Source organism: Peromyscus maniculatus, chromosome 21 (assembly GCF_049852395.1).
Source record: "Peromyscus maniculatus bairdii isolate BWxNUB_F1_BW_parent chromosome 21, HU_Pman_BW_mat_3.1, whole genome shotgun sequence".
Classification (NCBI taxonomy): Eukaryota; Metazoa; Chordata; class Mammalia; order Rodentia; family Cricetidae; genus Peromyscus; species Peromyscus maniculatus.
In genome coordinates, this window is record NC_134872.1 from 11080436 (window position 1) to 11100506 (window position 20071).

The following is a 20071-nucleotide window of genomic DNA, read 5'->3' on the forward strand; positions in this document are numbered from 1 at the left end:
GTGTGCTCCATCACAGTGTGCTCCATCACATTGTGCTCTCAGTGTGCCTGACCTGTGTGCTCCATCACAGTGTGCTCCATCACATTGTGCTCTCAGTGTGCCTGACCTGTGTGCTCCATCACAGTTTGCTCCATCACAGTATGCCTGACCTGTGTGCTCCATCATAGTGTGCCTGACCTGTGTGCTTCATCACAGTGTGCTCCACCACAGTGTGCTCCATCACAGTTTGCTCCATCAGTTTGTTCCATCACACTTTGCTCCATCACACTTTGCTCCATCACAGTGTGCCTGGCCTGTGTGCTCCATCACAGTGTGCTCCATCACAATGTGCTCCATCACAGTGTGCCTGGCCTGTGTGCTCCATCACAATGTGCTCCATCACAGTGTGCTCTCAGTGTGCCTGGCCTGTGTGCTCTATCACAGTGTGCTTACTCTCCAATCACAGCCCGTGTCCTCCCACACATTGAAGGTCTCTGCATTTAGAACCAAGTAGAGTCTAGAGGCAGGGGCACGTCTACTCACAAGGCCCGTGGCCCAGACCTGATTCTGGTTGCTAGCACCACTGAACCAGGCACAGCAGCAGACCTTAGGCGAGCTGAGGCAGCACTTGGAGAACAATCAGGGAGGAGGCACCTGGGCTGCTCTGGGAAGCACAGGGCATGGAAGTGCCTGTTCAGGTTTGATTGGCACTGTACAGAGGAGGCACAGTTACAAAGCAAGGTGACAGAGGGACCTGTTCCCTGAACTAGCACAAATAGGTTCCAAAGCACAGCAGATTGCCAGATGCAAAGGAGAAACCATGAGATGTCGATAAGGACCATGGGAGTCTACACAGGTTCAGTCAGGGTTTTTATTGCTCAGAAAGCTCAAGTGTATTCAGAGAAGGGACAGTCACAATGAGGTGAGATTGCTGGACCTGGAAAGGTCAGAGGCAGAGAGAGAAGGGCACTGCCATGGTCTGCCCTGCTGCATAGAGCATGGAGTATGGACATTCTTCTGTGAGCTCTGGTTCCTTAGCACTCACTGTAAATACAGGAAATGCTCTCACTGGGGGACAGACTCATCAGCAGCTGGACTTCTGGCATGAGGAGAGGCCACAGCAGGCCTGGCGGGAGCAGGCAGGGCGACAGAGCAGGGACATGCTGGAGCAGGGCTTGCAGCAGCTGGGCTGGCAGGAGGAGGCACAGCAGGAGGAGGTGGGCACACAGCAGGCAGGTCTGCACACAGGGCGGCAGAGCAGGGACATGCTGGAGCAGGGCTTGCAGCAGACAGGCTTGCAGCAGACAGGCACACAACAGGATGGTTGGCAGCATGAGGATCCAGAGCAGATGGGTGTGCAGCAGACAGGCTTGCAGCAGACGGGCACACAGCAGTATGGCTGGCAGCATGAGGGCTGGCAGCTAGACTGCTGGCAGCATGAGGAGGATCCAGAGCAGATGGGTGTGCAGCAGACAGGCTTGCAGCAGACAGGCACACAGCAGGAGGATTGACAGCATGAGGGCTGGCAGCTAGACTGCTGGCAGCATGAGGATCCAGAACAGATGGGTGTGCAGCAGACAGGCTTGCAGCAGACAGGCACACAGCAGGAGGATTGACAGCATGAGGGCTGGCAGCTAGACTGCTGGCAGCATGAGGGTGAGCAGCAGACAGATTGGCAGCAAGGGCTGGACACACAGCTCACTGGGGTGCAGATAAGAGTTGTACAGGGGGCTGGGGCACAGCAGCTGGGCACACAACAGCTAGGGACACAACAGCTGGGCACACAGCAGCTGGGCTGGCAGCAGCTGGGCTGGCAGCAGCTGGACTGGCAGCAGCTGGGGGCACAGCAGGTAGGCTCACAGCAGCTCTCTGGGCAGTCATCCACCTGCCAGGAGGAGTTGGTGCGGGCGTCAGAGCAGACAGACATGGTGGAGGCGGCCATGGCAGGGTTGGCTTGAGGAGAGTGAGTTTGTGAGAGAGTGAGTGAGTGTTGAGTGTTGAGTGTGTGTGTGAAGTGCGGAGCCCTCGGCTTTTATTCCCCTTGGTGGCTTTAGCCTTCCTTGTTTGGCGACCCAGCAGTCTCATTAACAGTTCCTTGTTTAGCTGTGAACTGTCACTCATCTCGTAAACATCCCGAGTCTGTGCAAATCTGTTGCTCTTCCCCATCTCTGAGTGGCCCCACACTGAGATGGACAGAATACACATTTGCAAGCAGGTCCTTCAGAGGCGGTGTGGGGAAACCCCTACATCTCTACTCCCTAGGACAACACCAGAGACAGCCATGGGTTCCCCTGCAGACTCAGCTATCTGAAGGGCTGAGCTTAGGGAGCCCAGCAAGAGGGTCCTGGTCACAGGAGCTCTGTGGGTCACGTTTGTAGAATCAATTCTCAGTGCAGAAAGTCTCCAAGGGTCAGGATGGAGTGTGTGCAAAGCTGTTGTCCAAGTAACAGTGACAGATTGTGGTGCAGGGAGTGGGGGTGGGGGGGCGCTGTATGTCCCTACCCCTGTGTTCATGTGCAGGGTGCTCCCAGGCTTGTACTGTGGTGGGCCATGCCCCACAGCAAGGGCCAGCATGCAGCAGCTGAGGATGCTGATGTCTTGGGAGTGCTTCTCACGCTTAGAAGAAATCATACCTCACAACCTACCCATAGATAGGATGCCTAAAGATGAGGCTCCACAGCCAAAAAGAAACTGAGGCACTCAGTCTTAAATGTCTCAGTGGCCACATGAGTGGGAAGGGGATCTGCCCAATGGAATCATTAGGGGGTGCTTTGATACAGCCCCACAGAGCCAGGTTTTGCTGTAGCAGATTCCCAACACACATGCTGTGTGGCAAATGTGTGTTATTTTGAATCACACCAAACAGGGGATGCACCTATGGACCAATCTAGAACTCTATCAGCTGTAAATGAGACAAATCTTTGCGAAGTCACAGAAAAGGAACTTCTTGAATTAAGATAAAAAACCAATGTGGTGGGTTAAGTATGATACAGTTTGTGTTGTTAAACTCTATAAATATGGAGACATATTTATGTGCACATACATATTATATACATACATAGAGGATGGATAGGTAGATGATGAATGACGGATGGACAAGCAGATGGATAAGTAGATAGATGAGTGGATGGATGGGTGAGTGGGTAGATGAATGAGCAAGTAGACGGATGGGCTAGTGTATGAGTGAGTTGATGGATAGATGAATGGATAGATGAGGGGGTAGGTGGATGGATAAGTGGGTAAGATGGATACATGAGAAGATAGATGAGTAGTTTGCTGGGTGGATTGGCTGGGTGAGTAAATGGATATCTAAGTGGGTTGGTAGATACATGGATAGGTGGGTGGATGGGTAGGTGGGTAGATAGGTAAATATATGGGTGCATGAGTCAGTAGATGAATGAGTAAGTAGATAGATAGATAGGATAGTGAATGGGTAAGTGGACAGATGGATGGGTGGTGGATGAGTGAATGAAATGATATATGGATGATAGATGAATGGATTGATGGTGGGTGGGAGAGTGGTTGGTAGATGATGAGTGTATAAGTACATAGATGAGTGGGTGGTGAATGGATGGGTACATGGGTGGATGGGTACATTGATGGATGGATAGATAAATGGGTGAGTAAGTAGGTGGGTGAGTGAATGAATGTGTTAGTAGATAGATGAGTGTGTTAGTGGATGGATGAGTGTGTTAGTAGATAGATGAGTGTGTTAGTAGATGGATGAGTGTGTTAGTAGATAGATGAGTGTGTTAGTGGATGGATGAATGCATGATGATAAAAGATGGATGGGTTGGTGGATGGATGGTTAAGTAGATGGATGGATAGATAGCTGGATGGATGAATAAGTGATTGAGTGGGTGGATGGGTGGATGGATGGATGGATGGATGGATGGATGGACAGATGGACAGATGTATAGATGAGTAGGTAGATGTGTGGATGAGTGGTTGGATTGATAGGCAGAGAGTCAATCCTCACCATTTGTGGATTCTGTTTAATTTTTACTTTCTGACATTTATCTGCATCTCCAAATCTACTTGTGATCTTTCTGTGGCTATCCATGAATAGATACAGAGCAGGGAATATTAAGGTATATGCTCCCAGCTGGGTAGGATGTGATAATAATAGGGCTCTGCCTTCTGGTTTTGACTCATCCTGAAAACAAGCCCCATTGGGTCTCCTTGGTAACAAGTTTTCTGGGGTTGTGCTGTCCTCTTGCTAGGGAATGCCCCTGAATGGTGCTGAACCACCATGTCCTGTGACATTAGTACTACAGGGCACTTCACAGAGAGTCCACAAGCTCTGATGCAGCTGTGAGGCCAGTGGTGATGAGTCTGCCATGTGGATGGCTCAAGGAGCCTTTGGACAGAAGCACATCAGACAAGCTCCCGGGTAATTCATGGGATGACCAGAGACCAGACGAGCTCCCATGTGGCATATGTGATGACCAGAGGCTCATGGGAAACTGACCCTGTGTGAACCCCAGCAGCAACTGGCTAGCATCCGCTGAATCAGTGCTAGCGCCTCACAGAACACAACCACTAGGGTGAGGAGAATGGGCTCCGAATATGTGCATGTGTGCATGCGTGTGCATATGTGTAGCAAGACAGAGAGATGGAAATGGAGCACATGGGAACAACTGCTTCCAGAGGACACTGGCCAGCACCGGCTTTGGATGACACACAGTCTAACTTCCAGATGCATCTTCTACACTGGGCTCTGTGGACCTATGTGACCTAACTTTAAAGCAGTGGCTGTAGACACACATCCCAGTGCTTGAGTGGCAAAGCTGGGTGACTGGTGGGGAGAAGGGCTGGCAGGGAATGTTAGCAGCTTTGGAGGAGGATGGAGTGGACAAGGGATGGCTGGAGAGCACTGAGCAGTGAGACAGAGCTGTACATGTTCCTGGTCCATGCGCTATTCCTATGGTTTTGACGGATCATGAACCTCCTTGAGGTTAGAAACTGAGAGCCCAGCCAGGAACTGCTAGCCTTCTTGAGTATGTGGGGGCCAAGCTTATCATTCTGCAGCCCTAAGTACAAAGACAGAGCAGGGTGGACACAGACCCAGGGCAGGGTGGACACAGACCCAGGGCAGGGTGGACACAGACACAGGGCAGGGTGGACACAGACACAGGGCAGGGTGGACACAGACCCAGGGCAGGGTGGACACAGACACAGGGCAGGGTGGACACAGAGAGGTGCAGGAGCTGAGGAGACTCCAGGGGTGGAGGTTACAGGCCAGTCGCTGCACCCTCAACCCAATGGCTCTACACATGTCACCGCACACCTCTGGTCTCGACACTGCAATGAGTGACAGCTGTCCTCACCAGAGCTGGGCTGTGGGAGGAGTACTAGCCTGAGGACCTTGTCCTCCTGCCACTACTTCTTGAGAGGGGACGGGGTCCTGGCAGCTGGCCATGGCCGGATGACATCCCTGCTGCCATAGGATGGCTGGGAGAGTCCCAGCAGTGACACCCCAACCTCACTGCTCACAGAGCCTCACCTAACTGTGCCACCTCTGTCCCCAGCACCACCCACTGGCAGGAGGCAGACAGGCCTGACAACAACATCCCAGACAAACAAACACCTGATGATGACCACGAGTCACACCAACAAGGAAGGGAGGCCAAGCCAGACAACAGCAGCACAGGGGGATAAAAGCTGACGGCCCAGCACCTCACACACACTCACACTCAACACTCACTCACTCACAAACTCACCCTCCTCCAGCCAACCCCGCCATGGCCGCCTCCACCATGTCTGTCTGCTCTGACGCCCGCACCAACTCCTCCTGGCAGGTGGACGACTGCCCAGAGAGCTGCTGTGAGCCTACCTGCTGTGCCCCCAGCTGCTGCCAGTCCAGCTGCTGTGTGCCCAGCTGCTGCCAACCCAGCTGCTGCCAGCCCAGCTGCTGTGCCCCATCCCCCTGCCTGAGCTTCATCTGCACCCCAGTGAGCTGTGTGTCCAGCCCCTGCTGCCAATCTGTCTGCTGCACACCCTCATGCTGCCAACAGTCTAGCTGCCAGCCAGCTTGCTGCACCTGCTCCCCCTGCCAGCCGTCCTGCTGTGTGACTCTTTGCTGCAAGCCTGTCTGCTGCACACCCATCTGCTCTGGATCATCATGCTGCCAGCCATCCTGCTGTGTGCCCGTCTGCTGCAAGCCTGTCTGCTGCACACCCATCTGCTCTGGATCCTCCTCATGCTGCCAGCAGTCTAGCTGCCAGCCCTCATGCTGTCAATCCTCCTGCTGCGTGCCTGTCTGCTGCAAGCCTGTCTGCTGCAAGCCCTGCTCCAGCGTGTCCCTGCTCTGCCGCCCTGTGTGCAGACCTGCCTGCTGTGTGCCCACCTCCTCCTGCTGTGCCTCCTCCTGCCAGCCCAGCTGCTGCCGCCCAGCCTCCTGTGTGTCCCTGCTCTGCCGCCCTGCCTGCTCCTGCCCGACCTGCTGAGTCCTCTCATCAGGTCAGAAGTCCAGCTGCTGAATGGGCTCTGTTGTCAACCCGGAGCTTTGGAGCTCCGTCTCACCGGACCCCTGGCTTCTCTGCTAGTGACCAGCAACTGTCTACACCACCCCTCCAGGGTCTTGCAGGGCCTCGGCTGTCACTTGCTTGCCCCTCCCTCACTTTGGGAGAAATCCCCAGCTCCTAGTCAGGGAACCTCCCAGTTCTGCCACAGTGAGGAGCATCGTTCTCTACAGTCTAGCCAAACAGAAGCAGAAGCCACTTAGGAGATGGACTCCCAGCCATTTCCTTGGGTCTGGCAGGGCTCTGCTGTGTGTAGGCCAGCCCTGGCTCTTCTGGATCCTCAGCCTCCTATCCAATCCCTCTTCAGCTGCACCTGTCATATTCCAATAAACTGCTTGACAAACCTAACCAAGATTGTCTCTGGGCTCACATGAATGCTCAAGTTCCCATCCCCAGCTGCTCACAAGGGCACTGTGCCCATCCCCTGCCATGGTATCAGAAGCTGGCATTCCCTCTCCATAGGTATGTCCAAGGGATAAACTTGTGTTCAGGGACACAACAGTGGGGGTCTGACAGTGGCACCTATCCTGGGCGTGACTTTGGCCACCCTGACTCCCCCAGACTTCCCTGTCCTGGTTGGTGAGTCCTAGGAGCTATTCTTTGTAGAGAATTTGGGTCTGGGAGCCTCCTACCATACAGTCTCACTGGTCTGTGGTCTTCATAAAACAGCATGGCTGGATACCTGCTCTCCCGAGGAATTGTGGGCCTTTGGTGTACGGCAGGGGTGTTTGACGACCACTCACAGAAAGCTTGGTCACAAGTCTAAAGCACACCTTGATGACATTTTACATGGGCCATCTATCCTTGCTAGAGGTGCTGAGGACATTCCCTGGAGAGCTCCTGCCTCTGCTTCCTGGGACTTGACCTCAAGCTCCTTTTCTTGGCTGGGAGTAGCCTCTCTGGCCTGGACTTGTGGCCTGGTCCAGCCTGTCACAGTTAGAGCCACACAGTGGTATCTGGAAACTAAATTGTTGGCAATAATCTGCCATCTGCAGGCCACAGCTCTCAGAGCCTTTCTGGTCTATAGTGCCTTGGAGGCATGGGTGTGGAGGTGGAGGATATGCCCTAGGAAGGGACTCTGGGAGCAGAAAGGGCCTCACAGTCTCAAGCTCCTGAGACACTCTGTTCTGGGCCCTGCAGATGGCAGTTACCTTCACTAATAGTATGTAACTGACAAAGGACCCAAATTCTGATTTGCAATGAAACTAAAATAAATGAACAAAAGAGGTGGCAGTAGGCACTTATGGAGACACCCTGTGACCAAAAGTCATTCCCACCCACGACAAGAAGACGTAGATGAGCAAAGGAGAGAGAGCTGTCACCTTCAAGATGGCTGGTTACCACGCGGCCAAAGCATACAGACAGACAGAATGACTTCACTTGAAACAGGCAGGGAGGCAAGTGGTCATTACCATTCTAAACATCTATAGTGAGTCCATGAAAACACTCAGAAATGAACAAAAGAGCAATGTCCCACACACGTCCTCTCCAGACTGTGGGGACAATGGCTCCTAGGGAGCTGAGCAGGTCAGCAACTGCTGAGATGCGTCAGCCAGGCTGTTGGGTTCATGTGTGCTGGGTACGTTATGTTCTGTATTGTCTGCTGCTAATGAGCTGTAATAAAATACTAAGAAAAAGACATTATAAAGACCACTCTCCTGAACCACAGTTAATAAAACAAACTCATAACCATAAAATGAAAGTCACCTTTGGGAAATCTAAAGACACCCCCTCCAGCCGATTCAAAAGTGGAGATACATGGTGGACCCAGCAGCGAGGTGGACGTGCATCATGGACCAAACAGCGAGTGTGGACGAGCTGCTTCTCAGAACACAGTTAATGGGGGAGAGAGAGGTGGGACTCAGAAGAAAATCAAATCCTTAGGATTGAAATTAAGAGTTCAGCCCACAAAACCACAAGCTCTTCCAAAGTGAATTTTTAAAGGGAAAATTTTAAACTTTAGAAGACAACTGGGGAGATCCAGAAATTAGTGGACTGTTGTCTTCTCAGGCATGAGGACCCTGGAGCCCATATTTATAAAATAGTGGGGCCTGGCTGCAGACACCGTAATCCCAGGGCTGGGGAGGCAGAGGCAGGAGGGTCCCCAAGGCTCCCTGGCCAGCTAGTCTGTCTAAATCGGTGGGCTCTGGATTCAGAGAAAGATCCTATCTCAGAAAAAACGAGGTGGAGAGTGGCAAAGGAAAGCATCCTCTGTCAACATCTGGCCTGTACATGCACACACAAAATAAACAAACAAGTGATAGGTAAGGCAGGAATTGTAGATATAAACAAAACTGATGAGTTGCTGATGAAAGACAATACAAATTGAAACACTGGCAAATCCAGAAGAGAAAAATGATGATAAAGATCAATTTTGACAAATAATAAAAGTATTTAATGTAACAATCTGAATGATACTACAATACCAACTTCCGGGGTAAGACGGTGAACTAAGCGCTGCCTCCATGTGACTGCTCTGGACTCTTCCAGATGATTCTGGCTGCTCTTTCTCTCTTATCCCCCCCCAATAATAGAGCAGCCATTTTGAGTGGTTTATTTACTGAGCCTCCTGGCATACATATTCATTGTCTGATTTCATAGCCACAGCAATAAGACATGATAAAGAAATGGGATACAAATAGGAGAGAGACAAAATCAAAATGTCCTTATTTTTAGACAGTATTCCTATGTAAAAGCCCCCAATGATTCCATCAGCAATGCTTAAATCTGATAAACACTTGTGGCAAAATATAAAATCACCACACAGATATTGCAATGATGAACAGACTGAGAAAAAAAAAGCAAGACTCAGAACCCCACTTTCAGTTGTCTCAGAGAACAAAACACTTACAAATAAACCAAGGAGTTGAAAGGAAGAGAGGGGGAAGAGCCCTAGTGGAAAGGAGGACTTCCCATGGTCACAGAGCTGAGAACCAGTAACGTGAAAATGGTGTGTTACAAAAGGAACCTATAGAGTCAATGCACGCTAATTAAAATTCCAATAGCCTTCTCTAAGAGAAATAGGAAAATAAGTCCTAAAATTCATGAGGAAGCACAAAAGAAATTGAATTTTTTTTCCAAGACAGGGTCTCTCTGTGTAGGCCTGGCTGTCCTAGAACTCACTCTGTAGACCAGGCTGGCCTTGAACGCTTAGATCTGCCTGCCTCTGCCTCCCAAGTGCAGAGATTAAGGTGTACACCATCACACCCCTGCTTGAAAGACTTTGAATTTTTAAAGCATACCTGAACACAAAGATCAAGGCTGGAAGTGTCACACTGGCTCATCTCAAATGTACAACGGTTGTAAGTCCCCACAGCAGCAGTTTGCCAGAACAAAAGTAGACATGTAGACCAGCAAAATAGAAGACCCAAGTATAGGGGGAAAGGTGCCAGGAGGCTGGAGAGATGGCTCTGTGGAAAAAGTGCTTTCTGCACAAATGTCTTGACCCAAGTAGACTCCCAGCACTCAGGTGAAAGCTGGGTACAGCTGCAAGTGTCTCTACCTTCAGCACCGGGGAGGCAGAGGCAGGGGGATCCCTGGAGTTCACTGGCCAGCCAGTCTAGCTGAGTTGGTGAGCTACAGGTTCAGTGAGAGACCACGTCTCAAAAAAAATAAAGTGGTGAGTGACTGAAGAAGACGCTCAGTGTTGACCTCTAGACCCCTCCCTACAACTACAAACTGTGCCACAAATATCTCTGGGGAAAGACAGCCTTTTCCGCTGAAGGTGCTAGGAAAACTGGATTGTAGTTCATGCTATGGATCACAAGAATAGAACCCATTATCACAAGAATAGAACCCACAAGAATAGAATCCCAGAAAGCCTTCAAAGCCTCCAAAATAAGGGCATCAACCCAGAAAGAAATCACAAGGAGCCATCACTGAAAAAAAAATGAAGGAAAAGACACAGGAATAGTAAGGAAGACACAGGATGGGGGCCAAGGGCTGAGGAGGGCCAAGGGCTGGGGGAGGGTAAGGGTTGAGGGATGGCCAAGGGCTGGGGGAGGGTAAGGGTTGAGGGATGGCCAAGGGCTGGGGGAGGGTAAGGGTTGAAGGATGGCCAAGGGCTGGGGGGAGGGTAAGGGTTGAGGGATGGCCAAGTGCTGGGGGAGGGTAAGGGATGAGGGATGGCCAAGGGCTGGGGGAGGGTAAGGGTTGAGGGATGGCCAAGGGCTGGGGGAGGGTAAGGGTTGAGGGATGGCCAAGGGCTGGGGGAGGGTAAGGGTTGAGGGATGGCCAAGGGCTGGGGGGCCAAGGGCTGGGGGGCAGTAGGTCCAAGGGCTGAGATGGGTCCACCCCTGAGAGATGAGGAAAGTTGAGCGTTCAGTTGGGTCTGAGGCCTGTCAACTCAAACCGGCCTGTGAATTCAGAGTACTAGAGTGATGTTTACAAGAAATAACACAATCAGTTGCCTGAGGTGTTTGTGTTCTCAGTGCTTGGGGACACTTAGAGGACAATCCGGGAAGATGTAATGACTGGAGTACAGGAAAACAAAAACAGAGGACATGACAGCTCCAAGAGGGAGAATCAAAACCGAAATGCACGTGAGTACACAGATTAGCCTGTCCGCCCACACAGAAACATTCAACGAAGATAAGACTGACATAGACGTGAAATAAAGTAACATTACACCACAAATGGTGGGTGCTCAGGTTTAAGTGCTCGCTGAGGGGGTACTGTCTTCAGCATGGGGGGAGGGGCTCCCAGGAGGTGACAGTGAGAGAGAATGCTGTCCTCCACAGTAGGGAGTTGGGTCATATCTAAAGACAAAAAGTAAAAACAAAAACAAAAAACCAGAATGAGCATGCTATTTTAATAAGTAATCAATTGTACAACAAAGAGTGTGGGATGGAGAAGAGGGACCCCTGAGTCTGTGGGATGGAGGAGAGGGACCTGCTGGTCTGTGGGATGGAGGAGAGGGACCCTGGGTCTGTGGGATGGAGGAGAGGGACCCTGGGCTGTGGGATGGAGGAGAGGGACCCTGGGTCTGTGGGATGGAGGAGAGGGACCCTGGGTCTGTGGGATGGAGGAGAGGGACCCTGGGCTGTGGGATGGAGGAGAGGGACCCTGGGTCTGTGGGATGGAGGAGAGGGACCTGCTGGGTCTGTGGGATGGAGGAGAAGGTGGTCACCACCTGCAGGAACAGAGGGTCCTGTAGCATGGGGAGGGCATGACACCGGGTCTGCTGGAGCTTGTGTTCCTGAAGATAATGTGGGAGACAGCAGAGGAAATTCACAGTCCCCGGCTCCACCCGGCCGTAGTGTCACGTGGTCACTCAGGACAAGGATGTGCCTTGGCCCAGCTGTGACCCACGCTCCCAGTCGTAAACTGGCTGTTGTTGTCTGGAAACCGGATGAACAACAAGGAAAGGAAAGATGGCCACACTCATGAGGACAGGTACGTGGGAGGAGCATAAAAACCCCAGAGCCAGGCACCTCACACAAACATACTCACTCACATTCACACGGCCACTCCTCCTAGTCCAACCCCCACCATGGCTGACACCTGCTGCACGAGGACCTGCGTAATTGCTGCGTCCACCACATCTGTCTGCTCTAGCAATCTGAGCTGTGGCAGCCGGATCTGCGCTCCCGGCGCCTGCACGGGTGCCTCCTGGCAGGTGGACAATTGCCAGGAGAGCTATTGTGAGCCCCCATGCTGTACTCCCAGCTGCTGTGTCCCAACCCCCTGCCTCCTCTGCACCCCAGTGAGCTGTGGGTCCAGCCCCTGCTGCCAGTCTGCCTGCACCAGCTGTTGCACACCCTCATGCTGCCAGCAGTCTAGCTGTCAGCCTGCTTGCTGCACCTGCTCCCCCTGCCAGCAGCCTTGTTGCGTTCCTCTCTCCTGCACACCTGTCTGTTGCACACCTATCTGTGGAGTTTCATCATGCTGTCAGCCGTCCTGCTGTGTGCCCGTCTGCTGCAAGCCTGTCTGCTGCACACCCATCTGCTCTGGATCCTCCCCATGCTGCCAGCAGTCTAGCTGCCAGCCCTCATGCTGTCAGTCTTCCTGCTGCATGCCTGTCTGCTGCAAGCCTGTCTGCTGCACACCCATCTGCTCTGGATCCTCATGCTGCCAGCCATCCTGCTGTGTGCCTGTCTGCTGCAAGCCTGTCTGCTGCAAGCCCTGCTCCAGCGTGTCCCTGCTCTGCCGCCCTGTGTGCAGACCTGCCTGCTGTGTGCCCACCTCCTCCTGCTGTGCCTCCTCCTGCCAGCCCAGCTGCTGCAAGCCCTGCTCCAGCGTGTCCCTGCTCTGCCGCCCTGCCTGCTGTGGCCTCTCCTCATGCCAGAAGTCCAGCTGCTGATGGGCCTGTTCCTGGTGCCAGCTGGCTCAGGTCCCTCCCTGTGGCCTCTCAGCCTCTCCGGTTTGTTCCTGACCTAAGACAGATGGTCCCCGCAGAAGAGGGACACCACGTGTCCCCTGTGCTGACCTGACTTCTCCTCCTACCTCCCCAGAGTCACTGAGTCCCTGTCTCTGTGCTGCTCTGGGTCACTTGCCCCGATATTAGCACTGCACAACACCAATAAATCCATGGCCACCCAACACCCTTCTGTGTCGTTATTTTTCTTATGTCTGAGATAAAACGTCTAGCACAGACAACAGGGAGGCAGGAATTGCCTCACTCAGGGCTTTACCCATCGCTTCGGGGGAGATGAGAATGAAGCAGCTCTCTTCACAGTGTCCAGGAAGCAGAGAGAGATGTTTGTGTTTCATTCCCTCCTTTGTCCTTCTGTCCTCCCTGCTCCAGCCCATGGGAAGGTATTGATCACAGGTAGGGTGTATTCCCCCCAGGGAACCTGCTCTCAAAATGTCCTCTCAGACACACCCCAGAATGCACCTCAGTCTTCCTGTCAGGTAGGCTACGGGGAACAGCCATCACTTCCCTCATGCTGTGAGGGCCCGTGACCTCCATAGAGTACAGTCTCCCTTAACCAGAGGCATATCTGCAACTGAGTGACCCTGCCCAGTGGTCATGAAGGCCTGTGATCTCTCTTCTAAAGCTCAGGGCCTCTTCCCAGACAGGTTCAACCAAAAGGCCACATGCCCAGGACTCCCCAGGGCTGGTCACCTACATATGAGGCCTATGCTGTCCATCTGTGCAAACTGGTCTGCACCAGGCTTCCTGTGGATGCAGGAAACGGGGCAAAGCTGCTGCAGCCTCGGCACCCATAGGTCCTCTCTCTGGTTGCTGCTAGCTAGCTGTCTGAAAATCCTTGTCACCAATTCTGCTGCTGTGACAAGCCTGCTTCCCTTGTCCTTGGAGCAGGTCTGCACCTTGACAAGGGTGGAGCAGGATGTACAGGTACTCAGAGAGAGAACCCTGACTCCTGTCTGTTCCCAAGCCTTGGGTGTGGCCTAGCAGCTCCATCAGTGTGGTGACATTGAATCAGGATCCACACACCTGTCGTAATTGGTCCTGGCCGTCACCTTAACTGTGCTGAGAGGTGGACTGGAAATGGTGAGATGCAGCTCTGAGCATGCATGTGATGGCATTTCCAGAGAGATCTAATATGCCCTGGTGCCTCACCCAGTGTTCCTGCACAGCCTGGCTGCCCACCCTGCCTGCCAGCTCTCTTCTGCACAGGGATGCCTCCCCTGACACTGCATTGTGCTTTTGTGCCAGAGTGCAAGGACAGCCCTAGGAGACCCGAACTGGGTAGAGCTGAGAAGGCCCAGCTCCGAGCGGGCTGGGGGCGTGGGTGACCCCCCTGAGCCAGGAGATGCAAGTATCTGTCAGTCATAGCTCCAGACTCACTTCCCCAGTGGCCATACCCCAGCCCTGGCCTCAGCTTAGTCAGGTCCGTGTTGTGGGGTCTGAGGATGTCCTCAGCCCTCTGCCCGTGGACAGTATCTGGTAGACCCTGAGAAGGCTGTGGGCTCTTATGCAAGGGTTCATGGTCAATTGAACTCATAAACTTGGAGCAGCAACATGGCTGTGACCCACTGGGATGTGGCCTCTCGGTGACCAGGTGATGATGTTCATGAGATGATGGAAGAGCGTGTGGCCACTTGGCAGGGGGGAAGGTCACCTAAAGGCCCTGCAGACTTTTGAGACAACAGACTCCAAGGAATTGGAATGTCCCTGGGAGTTTCATACCGGAAGAAGGAAGAGGCTGAGCCTGATCCTAGCCAGAGGAGGAGTTTGTCTCCCAGAATACCATGCAGGAGCCACCGGAGCCCAAACGAGGATGGTGGGCAGGACGACAGCTTGACCAGCACTGCTGGCTGGGCATACCTGCTACCCTCTACTTCAGCTTTACCCTGGTGTCAGAACACTGAAGATGGACTCGGGGGGGGGGGGGGGGGCGCGGGGGGGGGGGGTGTTTTCACTGGACCTCTCCTGCTCTTCCCAGGGTGGCTGCACTTTTTAAAAACAATCCCCCGTCTGTGCTGTTCACCAGTCTTTGTATAATTGGTACCATCAAGGCCAGTGGCAAGCCTGGCATGTGAGGGCTGCAGGGCTCTGAACCAGCTGCTAGAGAGAGTCTTAGCTGAGAGCCCAGAGACATGAAAAGCTGTCAAACGCGGCTGGACAGGTCTGGACAGTTCCTTCCCTGTGGCCACATGGGCATCTGGAGGCGGCTCAGTGGTTAAGAGCACTGACTGCTCTTCTAGAGGACCCGGGTTCAATTCCCAGCACCCACATGGCAGCTCACAACTGTCTTGTAACTCCTCACATAGACATACATGCAGGTCATGCACCAATGCAAATAAAGTAAAAATAAATGAATTATTAAAAAAAAAAAGACTGAACTCTGGGCCACCTTAGCGTCTGAGAAAGGGGTTCATCCCTATCTCCCCCAAACCCAGCCATGGTGAAAGACCAAGATAGCATTCACTAGGCATCAGGGACAAGCTGATGAAGGCACAAAATTGCCCAGCCCTTTGGATAGGCTGGAATAAAATATCTAATAAAGCCAATCACTCAAGTGTGAGCTTACTATGAAGATGTAGGAATTGGCCTCAGAAGACACAGTCTTAGGTTCATGGTCTTGGAACACATGGGTCTTTTGTCACCCCAGACTCCCTTTGCCCCACAATCCAGTGACTCCGGAATATCTAATCTATAGAAAGAGATGAGGGGACAGAACACCAAGACACAGCTCAGCTGGGAACCACGCTCAGCCTGTGTCACCCATGGGAGCCACACAGCATATGTTCCACAGACAGAACCCAGGGACGAGCACCCACACTCCTGAAATGGAGGCAGGGGTGTGAAGCCATGTGTCTTGTCTGGGGACACATGCATCAGTACTTTGTGAAGACATGGAGAATGTCACCTCTGAGTGTATTTTCCAGAGAAATGGCTGGGGACTTTTCCTAAGTGTTCCTGTGGAATAAATGACCCATCGGAACCCCCCACCCCCAGCTTAGCTGGAATTCATAAACTCCACGAACAGTTTTATAGCTCCACACCTCAGAAAAGCTGAGGGCAGCTGGCAAGAGGCAGCCACCTGCCCTCAACACAGGCTTCCAGCAGTGACCCATACGCCCAGCCCTCTCTCATTCTAGAACTCACTGCTGTGATCTTGGATTTCATCCTTCCTCGGGTGCTCAGCACTCCCTGTCACCCGAGGACTACAATGTCGTAAAACGACAACGTCACTGAACAAAACTACACGCCAACTTCCCAAGAAGACGCTGTATCATATTCTGAGTCTCCCTCCCTAAAGCAGAATTTGACCAAGTGCAGGCACTGTCCTGTCCCCAACCACACTTCAACCAGCAGAGTCCTCCGAGTCCAGGCTGCAAAAGTCTTTATCAGGAACACCCTTCGTGACACAGGTGACCATCTCAGGCAAGGCCATTAAGGACAGAGCCTCCTCTGGAACACGCTGCCAGACGCGCACACACACACACACACACACACACACACACACACACACACAGAGAGAGAGAGAGAGAGAGAGAGAGAGAGAGAGAGAGAGAGAGAGAGAGAGAGAGAGAGAGAGAGAGAGAGCCATATTCCAGGCCATGTCCCCAATGGTGCAAATTACCCAATCATCATCGAAAACTGTCAGGTATGGAACAAGAGAGGCGGGCCGTGTGTCAGCCAATGTGGCCCTGTGACTACAGACCTAGCTGTGTGCTCTGCATAGACACTCAGAGCCCTCTGACCTGGGTCACTTCCTCTGGTCACCAGAGGAAGCTGTTGCTTACAGACACACTGGTCTCTGATGAGTTTCTCGTTGTTTTGGTGGTGGTGGTAGTGGTGGGGTTTTTATTTGTTTGTTTTGTCTTGTTTTGTTGTTTGCTTTTTTAAGGCTTTGAGGCAGGGTCTCAATAGCTAGTTCAGACTGGCCTCAACCTTGAGACCTGCATGCCTCAGCCTCTCTGACTTCTGATGAGATCTTACAGTGATTCTCCACTGGCTCTTCCTTTCTCAGCTCCCCAGTAGCCATTGGTAGAGGATGGTGCCTCCAGCTGGCCCCAAAGGGTATGGCCACCAGGCCTCCACCCATGGCTGACATCTTGCACACTGGCAGAGGTGGATCTTTGAGCTACCAGCTTTGCTACCTGTTTCTCTCTCCCAGAAACCAGGTCTCAGATTCCCACAGTCTCTCCACCTGGACAGAAGGTGCCAGAGAGCCTGTGGCAACCTCACCACTCTCAGAGTTGAGCTCCCCACCTCGCCCTTGAGCTCCCAGCAAGCCCTGCTCCCCAGACCACCCAGGTCCAAAGCTGTGCTTGGTCAGGAAGAGGAACTTCCCATAATGCACACAACAGGAAGAAAGGTGTGTCTCCCTCTGGGAAAACACAGGTTGGAGGATAAAAGGCCCACAGTCCAGCACCTCACACACACTCACACTCACCACTCACTCACTCACTCACTCTCTCACAGACTCACCCTCCTCCAGCCAACCCCACCATGGCCGCCTCCACCATGTCTGTCTGCTCTGACGCCCGCACCAACTCCTCCTGGCAGGTGGACGACTGCCCAGAGAGCTGCTGTGAGCCTACCTGCTGTGCCCCCAGCTGCTGCCAGTCCAGTTGTTGTGTGCCCAGCTGCTGTGCCCCCAGCTGTTGTGTGCCCAGCTGCTGTGCCCCCAGCTGCTGCCAGTCCAGCTGCTGTGCCCCAGCCCCCTGCGCTACTCTCATCTGCACCCCAGTGAGCTGTGTGTCCAGCCCCTGCTGCCAATCTGTCTGCTGTTCACCCTCATGCTGCCAGCAGTCTAGCTGCCAGCCCTCATGCTGCCAATCTTCCTGCTGTGTGCCTGTCTGCTGCAAGCCTGTCTGCTGCACACCCATCTGCTCTGGATCCTCCTCATGCTGCCAGCAGTCTAGCTGCCAGCCCTCATGCTGTCAATCTTCCTGCTGTGTGCCTGTCTGCTGCACACCCGTCTGCTCTGGATCCTCCTCATGCTGCCAGCAGTCTAGCTGCCAGCCCTCATGCTGTCAATCTTTCTGCTGCGTGCCTGTCTGCTGCAAGCCTGTCTGCTGCAAGCCCTGCTCCAGCGTGTCCCTGCTCTGCCGCCCTGTGTGCAGACCTGCCTGCTGTGTGCCCACCTCCTCCTGCTGTGCCTCCTCCTGCCAGCCCAGCTGCTGCAAGCCCTGCTCCAGCATTTCCCTGCTCTGCCGCCCTGTGTGCCAGAAGTCCAGCTGCTGAGAGCCAGGACCCACTGGGAGCAGTAGGGTCTACCTCCCCAGCAGCCTGTAGTTTCCACTCATGCAGACACAGCTCAGAAGGAAGATATGTGCCATCTGAAGAGAAACCAGAGTGTAGCTCAACCACTAAGAAGGACCAGTGTGTTCCTCCAGGAGCGCTGGCAGCTCCCTTTCCCTCCCTGCCTATCTGGATCCCTATCCCTGCTTCTGTGGTCAGCTGTACCACTCTAGACCTCTGTACTTCAATAAAGTCTCCTCTGACCCACTCCGTCTCTATTGTGACTGTCATCCTGGGGCCTTGCTCTGGGGCCTGCACCCTTTCCATCCTCCCTGTATCTCTAGTTGTGAAGTTTAGAGTCATTTCCTAGACCCACAGCTCCTGTCCCCTTGTTCCGTACTCTGTACTAGGGTGGGGTTCCTACTGCTCTGGTTCTGGACCTGTACTTTCCCATCTCTGGGGCCCAAGGAGTGACTCTGATAAACCCACTGAAAGGGCTTCACGTTGAGGGAGAGGCATGCTGTGGAGGGCAATGGAGGGTGTGTCCTTGTCCTGAGAGCCTAGGAGAAACTCAGCACGGTGGCCTTCCAAGAATTCCAGGACTGAGGGAAGCTGCTCTGTGGATCCCACCACCTCATCTAGGTGCCACCACAGTGCCTGTCACCAACAAGGCAGAGCTGGCCACTATCTAACCAGAGACCAAGTACTTCAGGCCATGACTAGAGATGCTTATAAACATCATATCAGGATTATGGTATCCAAAGAAACCCCATCACCATACAGAGGATGCTGTTGCTGACACAGGAGTTATACAGCAACACCCCACCACCACCACCACTGTCTGTGCCACATCAGCTTGAGCTGCTAGAGCATCCTACTCTTGTATAGCCCACAGACACAATGGTCTGTCTGATTCCAATACAGACACATTGCTCCCAAACTCACTAATCCCAAAGGTGCTCCAGAGAGGTCACACTGTGGTACCTAGAGATCAATCCCCACTTCAAGGCAAATTGATGTCCCCAGACAGAAATGCCTTCATGTAAGCCACTAAGGCCATCCCTGACAGTGGCAGGGACATCCATTTCATCAGGTGTACAAATTTCAACCCAGAACAAGTGATATGAAGAACACAGGCAATGTGACTTTTACAGCAATGATTTACAGGTGCCAATGATGTTGAAGTGAGTGAAATGCCCAATAAAGGATTTAAAAAACTGTTGTTAAAACACTCAATGAGCTGAGACCCAAGGTTATATAGATAAATTGTTAAATGAAATTAGGAAAACTATGTGGACTGTGAATGAGAAATTCAGGAAAGGGTTTTGTTGTTGCTGTGTTTTGTTTTGTTGTGTTGTGTTTTGTTTTAATAAAAGAAACCAACCAGAAATCTTGAAAAGGAGGAGAGACATAATCTGGATAAAGAATTCAGCTGAAAGCCTCAGCAGCAGATTCAGTCAAATAGAGCAAACCATGTCAGGACTTGAAGACAGGTCTTTTGAAATATCACATTCAGACAGAAATAAAGCGGGGAGAGAATGGAGAGAGCATGGGAGATCTTTAGGACACCATCAATCATCAGCGTCACCATCACTGGCATACCTGAATGGGAAGAGAGAAAATTTCAGAGCATAAAAATATCTACCCAATGATATCTTACTGGAAAATTCCTTAGGAAAGATGTGGACACCCAGGGAAGGAAAGAAAGTTCAAAGAACCTTAAACAGACTGATAGAAAAACCCTCACTACTGAATATTATAGTCTGGCTGTCAAACAGCAGGACAGAAAATACTTAAAATATGCAAGAGAAAAGCACCTAGTCCCATTTGACAGCAACTCCCTCTCCCCTAGATCAGCTGCAGACTACTGAGCAAAATTCTGCAGGCCAGAGAATGTGGAACAGTGTGTTAAAGTCTTACAAGGAAATCACTGTCAGCTAAGATTACAAGCCCAGCAAGGCTTCAG

At 52.4% G+C, this 20071-nt stretch overlaps 4 protein-coding genes across 13 annotated transcripts; 3 read left to right on the plus strand and 1 right to left on the minus strand.

Annotated features, from left to right (window-relative positions):
• Positions 1-1063: 1063 nt before the first annotated feature.
• LOC102911430 (uncharacterized) lies at positions 1064-9787 on the minus strand. 7 transcript variants are annotated; one of them, XM_076558532.1, is made up of 2 exons: positions 9780-9787; positions 1064-1844 (listed from the first exon to the last, which is right to left on the minus strand). In XM_076558532.1, exons 1-2 carry the CDS (start codon positions 9785-9787, stop codon positions 1064-1066), a joined length of 789 nt encoding a protein of 262 aa, XP_076414647.1. The 7 variants fall into 7 exon arrangements, with proteins under 7 accessions (XP_076414647.1, XP_076414651.1, XP_076414650.1 ...); XM_076558536.1 differs by lacking the exon at positions 9780-9787 and having other exon boundaries at positions 1064-1710; positions 1825-1921; XM_076558535.1 differs by lacking the exon at positions 9780-9787 and having other exon boundaries at positions 1064-1710; positions 1816-1921.
• LOC102911959 (uncharacterized) lies at positions 5724-6428 on the plus strand. 2 transcript variants are annotated; one of them, XM_042265895.2, is made up of 2 exons: positions 5724-5839; positions 5891-6428. In XM_042265895.2, exons 1-2 carry the CDS (start codon positions 5724-5726, stop codon positions 6426-6428), a joined length of 654 nt encoding a protein of 217 aa, XP_042121829.1. The 2 variants fall into 2 exon arrangements, with proteins under 2 accessions (XP_042121829.1, XP_042121828.1); XM_042265894.2 differs by having other exon boundaries at positions 5724-6428.
• A 2207-nt stretch (positions 9788-11994) lies between the features above and the next one.
• On the plus strand, positions 11995-12804 carry LOC143266692 (uncharacterized). Its single transcript, XM_006989416.3, has 2 exons — positions 11995-12333; positions 12397-12804. The coding sequence occupies exons 1-2, from the start codon at positions 11995-11997 to the stop codon at positions 12802-12804; spliced, it is 747 nt and encodes a 248-aa protein (XP_006989478.3).
• Positions 12805-17370: 4566 nt separating this feature from the next.
• LOC121824841 (uncharacterized) lies at positions 17371-18108 on the plus strand. 3 transcript variants are annotated; one of them, XM_076558539.1, is made up of 2 exons: positions 17371-17521; positions 17582-18108. In XM_076558539.1, exons 1-2 carry the CDS (start codon positions 17371-17373, stop codon positions 18106-18108), a joined length of 678 nt encoding a protein of 225 aa, XP_076414654.1. The 3 variants fall into 3 exon arrangements, with proteins under 3 accessions (XP_076414654.1, XP_076414655.1, XP_076414653.1); XM_076558540.1 differs by having other exon boundaries at positions 17371-17476; XM_076558538.1 differs by having other exon boundaries at positions 17371-18108.
• Positions 18109-20071: the final 1963 nt, after the last annotated feature.

Bases quoted from the DNA above. Each gene is read 5' to 3' on its own strand.
- LOC102911430 (XM_076558531.1), bottom strand. From the start codon at position 1,921: ATGGCCGCCTCCACCATGTCTGTCTGCTCTGACGCCCGCACCAACTCC. The intron at 1,740-1,805 runs GTCCAGCTGCTG...TTGTGTCCCTAG, and splicing joins TGTGCCCCCAGCTGCTGCCA to CTGTTGTGTGCCCAGCTGCT.
- LOC102911959 (XM_042265894.2), top strand. From the start codon at position 5,724: ATGGCCGCCTCCACCATGTCTGTCTGCTCTGACGCCCGCACCAACTCC.
- LOC143266692 (XM_006989416.3), top strand. From the start codon at position 11,995: ATGGCTGACACCTGCTGCACGAGGACCTGCGTAATTGCTGCGTCCACC. The intron at 12,334-12,396 runs GTTCCTCTCTCC...TCATGCTGTCAG, and splicing joins CCTGCCAGCAGCCTTGTTGC to CCGTCCTGCTGTGTGCCCGT.
- LOC121824841 (XM_076558538.1), top strand. From the start codon at position 17,371: ATGGCCGCCTCCACCATGTCTGTCTGCTCTGACGCCCGCACCAACTCC.